Below are 9,098 nucleotides of genomic sequence, written 5' to 3'. Positions count from 1 at the left end.
ACTGGCCGCCGTCGGGGCTCACGAGAGGTGATCGGGCTGGTAAGTTCCGAGGCCCCTGCGAGTGGCTGTGTTGATTTCGGGCAAGAACCTGGCCCTCTTTGGTCTACACGCCCCCCCCGCCCCCCGCCGTGTCCCGAGTCTTATCTCCAGCGCCCCGGGGTGCTTTCTCAGAGCAAACCTCTGATTCTATTCCGCTGGATACCCCGCAACTGCAGGTGCCGGACCTGAGCGGTGAGGGGCGTTCTCCGCAGAGAGCTGCTCCTGGAAGAGAAGGTCGGTGGTAGGACTGGGGTCAGAGTTGTCTTTTGGCTCTGCGGCATCCATGCTTCTATCATGGCTAACAGGAGTCGGGGCTGGAATTGCCTTCCTGCACTTCATGCAGAAACTCTTGTTCCCTTACTTCTGGCACGACTTCTGGTACCTGCTGAAGGTAGCGCGCGTTGGACTGCGGATCGAGATGTTCGGACTGAGAGGGGAGCTGGTCACTGTGCTGGATAAATTCCTGAGCCATGCTAAAAGGCAGCCCCACAAACCTTTTGTCATCTATGAGGGAGACGTCTACACCTATCAAGATGTGGACAGAAGGAGCAGTAGAGTGGCCAGTGTTTTCTTGAACCAGTCCACGCTGAAAAAGGGGGACACGGTAACCCTGCTGATGAGCAATGAGCCCGACTTTGTCCACGTGTGGTTCGGCCTGGCCAAGCTGGGCTGCGTGGTGGCCTTCCTCAACTCCAATATCCGCTCCAAGTCCCTCCTGCATTGCATCTGTAGCTGTGAACCCAGGGCCCTCGTGGTGGGCGAAGGTAGAGTATGGGGTTTGGTGGGCGTGTGCAGACTCTGCCTTCCCTTCCTGCCCTCCTTTTTCCTTAGAACAGTTCACAATTAATGCTTTGGGTGTGTGATGTAGTGTGCATGTTAAGGGTATAGAGTGGTTTTAAAGTTCCATTGCTGATTGTAGAGTAGTGAATATCAAGATTGTTTCAGTAAACTTTTATGAAATCTGTGCTTCCTACTCTTTTGGGGAGGGGCAGTTTTCCAATCAGTACCTTCAGTGAGTTCAAGAACATGGAGAGGTAGAACTTACCAAGTTCTAAATTTTATCAGTTCTGGCAAAATACTTGATGAGTACAAAAGTTGCCTTGATTTCTTTTTGGAACATCTATCTGACTCTCATTATAAGACTAACAAGGTTTACTGCCTTTGCAGAAGAAATACGTTTACTCTGAAATGCACGCATTCCTATCTTCATGTCCGCTCTTATTTTACACTGCCTGCTAGGACGCCCAGCAAGGTTGGGCTCCCACCTCTGAGCCAGTAGGAAGGCTGTTGGCCACTCTAGGCGCTTCTCTCTTCCTTCTCCCCCAGCCTCTCCATCATTTTCTTCAAGTTCTTACCTTTGTTTTGCCCCCAGTGGAGTTAGGATTGCTTTGGATATATACATTCACAGTAATTATGAAGAAAAGTCTTTGGTTCAGTGCCTTGTTTAACATTTTAAAAGAACCTAGGAAAATGAGTTGCTTAACAAATGGGATTGAATTGTGAAAAATGATACTTATTTGGTGTAATCTAAATAGTTTATGTGTGTTCTTGGTGAAATCTAAATGGCAGGACAAGGACCTTAGTGAAAATATTTGAGTATTTTGGATTAACAGATATATACTGATACCTAATACAGAGGTTTTAAATTCACAGAGCGATGTGGAAAAATACTTCTATATGCCAGTGATACCTAAAGCACAGAACACTAGATAATATTTATCATAATATTTGCAGGGCACATGAAAACGAGTTAGGCAGGATACAGAAAAAGGGCGAGTTGTTCAAGGCAATCACTCTTCCTAGTTCCTGTTGTCCTTCCAGCTCAGCTTGTGACCTTACAAAGTAGCAACATCTTTATTCTTGAACACTGATTTTATCTTATTTAAAAAAAAAAAATTTTTTTTTTTTTTTTTAAGCTATAGGAGTGGAGGAACCAGAAGCCTCCTTTGTGTACTTTTTGTTCATTCTTTCACTCAGCAGTCATATCCTCCAAGGCTGAACTTCAGCCTCTCACCTTGGAAAGAGGCTAACTGATGGAATAAAGCTTCAGTGCACAATTACAATGAGTAGAAAAAAAAATGAGTCCCATAGAGTTTTGATAACTTAGTGAAACAATGTTTACCACTTGTGCAGAGGAAGTGAAAATGTGAATGCATCAGGAGAGAGCCTCACAGTTCATCTCTGGATATATTCTGACATTTCATCCCACGGCTCGCATTTTTGCTCAATCTAATTTAGATCGCTGAGTTTCTGGAGCAAATGTAAATCCCAAATTATGCTTAGAAGCTAATAAAGTCAGAAATTCTCCTTAGAAGAGCAAACTAAGAGGACCACAGTATCCCTGAAGTGATTTCTGTGGCAATGATGTTGAGGCCAACCTGAGAAGCATCCCTTAGCCAGTCTCCTGAGGGATTCTTCCTGAAGTTTGTGAGGCTAGTTACCTCTCAAAATAGACCACTTACACTTTGCTGTTGACTGAGTTGTTGCTTAATTAGAACCAATTACTTTCACAGTTTGACTTCTGCCAGCTCTCACTTTTCTTGCCAAATACTAATTGCCTTCTTTCCTTGTTTATGTTTTTAACACCAAAAGCCAGTTTTTATATAAAGAGCCACTTTGGGTTGCTGGATTTTTAGTCCATTTGCTCAGTAAGTCAGTAGCTGGAGAAATCAACCTTAAATCTTACTATTTTTAGAGTGTCTCCAAAACATATAAATTACATATGCTTTTGAAGATGAGACAATTATATTTTGGTCAATTAGTAGATTTTTTTTTTTTGTAAGATATGGCCTAAATCACATTTACTTTTTCAGTATTTAAACTCTCGCTCCAAAATATTATGTTCTTGGCATCCTGAGTCTATAATCAGTGAGCAATATATATATACACACACATATATAGTTTTGAGAACTGTAAATTTTAGAATTCTTAGATTCTCAGTAAACCAAACCAAACCTGTTGCTGTTGAGTCGATTCTGACTCACAGCGACCCTCTAGGGCAGAGTGGAACTGCCCCATAGGGTTTCCAAGGAGCACCTAGTGGATTTGAACTGCCAGCCTTTTGGTTAGCAGCCAAACTCTTAACCACTATGCCACCAGTGTTTCCAGATTCTCAGTGAGAATTATTAAATCATTATATCCCCAGGGAGAATGTACTGGTTTCATTTGTAATCTAACATTTCTTAGTTATGTGATGAAAACAAGAGTATCAACCACCTGGGTCTCACTTTATTTGTAAAATGGTGATGATATCATCTAATTTATAGGTAATTCTGAGGATTAAATTGCATCACTTTTGCAAAGTGGCTAGTATAGTGACTGGTATGTGCCACATAGATCCTTGGTGAATTGAAATAATTGCTATTATTATTATAGAATCATCCTGGGGCTGTCAATAGGCAATCGCATTTGGATTTTGCTGGTACAACTTAATTTGGTGTTACCCGTAAGAAGGACTGGTGGCATGGTAGTTAAGTGCTATGGCTGCTAACCAAAAGATCAGCAGTGCTATTCACCAGCTGCTCTTTGGAAATCCTATGAGGCAGTTCTGCCCTGTCCTATAGGGTTGTTACGAGTTGGAATCGACTCGACGGCAATGGGTTTATAAGACTGGCAAGTAGTATGTTTGGAATAGGACCTTAAGCACTTTATTTTGGTATGTTTGAGCAAAATTTTTGTTTTTCAGAAATTACGTGAAACCAAATTCAAGCAGATTTTACAGGCCAGATAATATCTGTGGTGATAGGTGAAGTTTCAGTCATGACAGGTGTCTGCTAATTCTGTTTCTGGGAACAGGGAAAAGGAAAGGTATCAGCTAAGCCACTTGGTGAATGTTATTCTTGTTTTGTCGTTAACAATAATATAAACAGTTGCCATTTACTGAAGGCTGACTATGTGTAAGGCACTGGTAGTGATTCTGAGGGGGAGGTTCAGTAGTATGTTATGGAAAGTGAGGGGGGAAATTAAGTAACTTATCTAAGGTAACACAACTAGTAGGTTGCAGAGCAGGGACTCAAAGTCTAGTCTCTGATTTAATACTCTGCTGTACTATATACTGTATATCTGGTTGCTTCTGGGGCTGTCAATCCTGTTTTGATAAAATTATGAAAAAAATGTGCATTCAGGTTATATAAAAATAGTAAAAAATAAAACAGTTGCCAATATTAAGTCATTAGGTTTGTTATACGCAGATAACCAGAAAATGTTAAAAGGTTATAAAATGATTATTTCCTTCCCTTGTAGTCTGAAGACTCAAAAATACTTGCAAAGAAGTCTTATATCTGTGTAGTTTGGTTTAGAAGGTGTATCAAGTGGCCACCCAAATTTCAGTGTTTACTGAAAATTAAATAGTTTTAGGTTAAACCTAGTCTTTCCCCCCACAAACCTTTCAACTCTGATATTGCGAGTAGTATCTGCTTCCAAGATTTTCTACCTATTTATGCTTTTTTCTTTACTTACAACAACAACAACAAAAAAAATGTTGGGATGCTTGTATATTATTTTAAAAATTGTGTGTAATTATCTCTATACGGTTTGACATGTTTATCATCACCACCATCATCATCATAACAACAATCCCTTCCATTTTTAAAGTACTTGATAGACTACAAACTGTTTTTACACATATTATCTTATGTGATTTTCACCACAACCGTAAGAGGTAAATATTAGCCTTTAATTGGGGAAGCATAGTTTAAAGTAGATTAGTTATCTTCTCAAACTCGTGCATCTAGAAGAGGCAGCCTGAGGACTGGAATCCAGATCTTCTGACTCTAATCCATAAAGCCTGTTTAGTTCAGCTTTGTCTTTGTCCTACCTTCTACTCCTGATCCTTATTTCCATCTTTTCCCTTCCCTTCTGTTTCTCTCTCTTGCTTCCCCCTTCTCTATTTTCCCTTTCTCCTTCCATCTACCTCATCACCCTCCGTTTTCCTTCTCTCAGTGCCTTTTCCACTGAACCCCTAAGTCTCAGGTGTGCTAGGGTTATCCTCAGTGACCCAGTGGAATGGTAAAGTTCTGTTAGCCAATTTGCAAACAGATATTTGTGCAGCCTTGAGGAATAGGCCCAGAACTAGACTATATGTTCTTTGAGCTTAGTAAATTTGGTTTGTTCGATGGTAAATTCTCAGGGCTTAGCACAAAATAAGTGCTCAATAAATATTTGATGAATGAATGAATGAATGACCGAACTAAAAACTATGCAGTACATATGGGCATTTGCTAACTTGCTATTTATTTGCATATTTTTGCTAATAAATTGTCCATTCTCTGCTATCCATTCAGTAACTAGTTTTGAGAGTAGTGATAACATTGGGATTTTCTTTGTTGTGTTACTTTATATCAGTGTTGCCAAGTGTTAAGGGTCGTGACTCTCTAAAAACACAAGGTGCTTTACGTATACTAGACATCTACACGGTTTCAGATTTGCTTGCATGTATATATTTTGATCTCTCTCATTTTTTAATATACCACATCTTAAATAGTATAACTAGAAAACTAAAAAGACTATTCATATTACCCTGAACACTTTGACTTTAGATCTGATAGTATTTTAAAGGGAGGTTGTGTCTCCTCAGATATGTGCCAAGGCTGATTGGGAGAAATACACATTTTCTAGTCAGCCAGACATAGCCTTGCATCTTAACTCTGATGTAAACTGACTGCAAGCACACAGCAACTGCTCAGTGAATATCACCAGTCTTGTGTGAGTTAAATATAAAGGACCCAACAGAGTGTCTGGATCATATAGTCTATATTCAGTAAGTGGTGGCCATCATTATTTATTTTTTTCCCTTTGAATAGTTAAAAAATGTATTGTGGCAAAATATACACAAAAAACATTTGCCATTTTAACCATGTTTAAGTATACAATTCAGTGACATTAATTACATTCGCCATGTTGTACAACCATCACCACTATCCTTTTCCAAATTTTTTCATCATCCTAAACAGAAACTCAGTGCCCTTAAGTAATAACTCTCCATTTACCTCTCCCCTAGGCCCTTTTTTAGGCCCTTAGTAACCACTAATAAACTTTTGTCTCTGTGTATTTGCATATTCTAGATATTTCATATAAAGTGGGATCATACAATATTTGTCCTTTGTGTTTGATTTATTTCACTCAGCATAATGTTTTCAAGGTCCGTCCATATCGTCATAGAATTTCATTTGCATTTATGGCTGAAAAATATTCTATTGCTTGTATATGCCACATTTATCTATTGACGGACACTTGAATAGTTCTTTTTTAAGTGTACTTTAGATGAAGGTTTACAGAACTAGCTTCTTATTAAACAATTAGTACACATATTGTTTTGTGACATTGCTTACCAACCCGACATGTCAGTACTCTCCCTTCTCAACCTTGGGTTCCCTATTACCAGCTTTCCTGTTCCTTCCTGCCTTCTTGTCCTTGCCCCTGGGCTAGTGTGCCCGTTTAGCCTTCTTTTGTTTTATGGGCCTGTCTAATCTTTGAATGAAGGGTGAATCTCAGGAGTGACTTCATTACTGAGCTAAAAGCGTGTCTGGGGGCCATATTCTCAGGGTTTCTCCAGTCTTTGTCGGACCAGTAAGTCTAGTCTTTTATTGTGAGTTAGAATTTTGTTCTACATTTTTCTGCAGCTCTCTCCAGGACCCTCTACTGAGATCCCTGTCAGAGCAGTCAGTGGTGGTAGCCAGGCACCATCTAGTTGTGCTGGACTCAGTCTGGTGGAGGCTGTGGTAATTTTGGTCCATTAGTCCTTTGGACTAATCTTTCCCTTGTGCCTTTGGTTTTCTTCATGCTCCCAATGGGGTGAGATCAATGGAGTATCTTAGATGGTGGCCATCATTATTTTTAATGGCACGTTGGCAAATAAGAGATCAGCCTTTGCACTGGGCCTCTTTTCTGTGGGCACAGTGCTGTTTATGTAGGGAGGGTGTTATGGATTCAATTGTGTCCTCTCAAAATGTGGGTTGAAATTCTGACCCCTATACCTGTAGAGGTAATCTTGTTTTCCTTGATATGTTAATTAGATCATACTTGAGCAGGGAGGGTTATAAATCTAATCATTTCTGAGTCATAAAAAGAGCAGATTAGATACAGATATGCACTCATGGGGGAAGATACATGCCATGTGAGATTGCCAGGGAATCAAGGAACACTCAGGGCTACTGTCAAAGAAGGAATTGGCATGGCTGAAACCCCAGAACTGTGAGAAGATTTTTTTTTTTTCCTTTAAAAAGCCACCCACTTGTGGTATTTCTTACAGCGGCACTAAGATACTAAGACAGAGGGAGGGCCAAATGGGTGTTAAGAGCCTTGATGAATTGACTTTAAGCAGCTGTCCTGTCCTTCCCAGTAGCAGTGCAGACACACCTACTTCTCAACCTTCAGTGGCTGGGCAGAAAGGTTGTCAGGCACATGTTAGGAGTTAGTCCCATCCTTAAACTCCCTTCTTCTCTACTATTGCCTACTTCTAAACAGATGATGTTTTCTCCTTTATTACATCATGATTGACCACATTGAGGTCCTGTTCAGTCTTCTGGATTAGCTCAACCTAGTCTCACCTCAACAGTTGCTCTTTTGTTATCCTTGCAGTAGGTACTTTTTGAGAGAAGTATCCCTCTTCCTCTCTGAAGACTGAATTTCGATCTAGACCCTTGGTCCTCTAAGGACACGAAAGTCCTTCAGGCCTGAAGACCCCAGTTCTTAACAGGTGTTCCTACTCCCCTGCCTTTTTCTCTGCTTGGCTTTTGGGTCTACCCAGGCCTTGGATGCACCTGTTCCTGATGGTGGGTCAGCACTCATCAGCCCTCTCTCACCTGTCCCATCAACATGCCCTCCTCTGTACTGTGAATCCTATTGACTTTTCTGGAAGTCAGCCTTTTTTCTTAGTTGACTTTCAAAGGCTTGTAGTGCATTAGAGGGAATTTGGGGTTGATAAGGAAAAAGATAAGACCATGAGATAGCAGCTTTGCACAACCAGCTATTTAATGGGGCAGATACTTTGACAGACATATGCAGGGAGGGGTTTCCCACAACAGGTGGTTTTCTGGAGGCAATTGGGAGCAAAGAGCCTACAGAAGGGGAAGAGGGAAAAGAAAGGGGAGAAAGCTTACATGTCCATAGATGATGTCCCTCTGCAGTAAGGTGGGGAGTCTCCAAGTCACAGAGCTCCAAAGGCAGCAACTACAGGGTCTTATGCCTACCAGATGTTGGGTGCAGTTTATTGTTGTTGTCGTTTGGTGCTGTCGAGGAAGTTCGAACTCATAGGGATCCTGTGTACAACAGAATGAACCATTGTCCTGTCCTGCCTCATCCTCACAATCATTGTTATGCTTGAGCCCATTGTTGCAGCTACTATGTCACTCCATCTCCTTGAGGGTCTTCATCTTTTTCACTGACCTTCTACTTTACCAAGCATGATGTCCTTCTCCAGAGACTGGTGCCTCCTGATAATGTGTCCAAAGTATGTGAGATGAAGTCTCGTCATCCTTACTCCTAAGGAGCATTCTGGCTGTACTTCTTCCAAGACAGATTTTCTTTTTTTTTTTTTTGGCAGTCCATAGTATTTTCAGTATTCTTCGCCAACATCATAATTTAAAGGCATCGATTCTTCTTTGGTCTTCCTTATTCATTGTCCAGCTTTTGTGTGCATATGAGGTGATAGAAAACATCATGGCTTGGGTCATGCACACCTTAGTCTTCAAGGTGACATCTTTGCTTTTTTTTTTTTTTTAACACTTTAAAGAAGTCTTTTGCAGCAGATTTACCCAGTGCAATGTGTTGTTTGATTTCTTGACTGTTGCTTCCATGGGCATTGACTGTGGATCCAAGTAAAATGAAATCCTTGACAATTTGAATCTTTTCTCTGTTTATCATGATGTTGCTTATTGATCCAGTTGTGAAGATTTTTGTTTTCTTTATGTTGAGGTGTAATCCATAATGAAGGCTGTGGTCTTTAATCTTCTTCAGTGAGTGCTTCAAGTCCTCTTCACTTTAAGCAAGCAAGGTTGTGTCATCTGCGTAATGCAGGTTGTTAATGAGTCTTCCACCAATCCTATGCCACATTCTTCATA

General features: G+C 40.7%; 1 protein-coding gene across 1 annotated transcript in view; it reads left to right on the top strand.

Annotated features, from left to right (window-relative positions):
• Positions 1-292: 292 nt before the first annotated feature.
• SLC27A6 (solute carrier family 27 member 6) overlaps positions 293-9,098 on the top strand; it is a 65,991-nt gene continuing 57,185 nt past the window's right edge. The window contains exon 1 of the mRNA XM_003404463.3: positions 293-803. Within this exon, the coding sequence (XP_003404511.1) occupies positions 323-803 (481 nt within the window). The 5' untranslated portion in view covers positions 293-322. The remainder of the gene's footprint in view (positions 804-9,098) is intronic.

This window comes from Loxodonta africana, chromosome 2 (genome assembly GCF_030014295.1).
Source record: "Loxodonta africana isolate mLoxAfr1 chromosome 2, mLoxAfr1.hap2, whole genome shotgun sequence".
NCBI classification, from domain to species: domain Eukaryota; kingdom Metazoa; phylum Chordata; class Mammalia; order Proboscidea; family Elephantidae; genus Loxodonta; species Loxodonta africana.
Note: the sequence above shows the minus strand (reverse complement) of the source record. Positions and strands in the feature narration are given on the sequence as shown.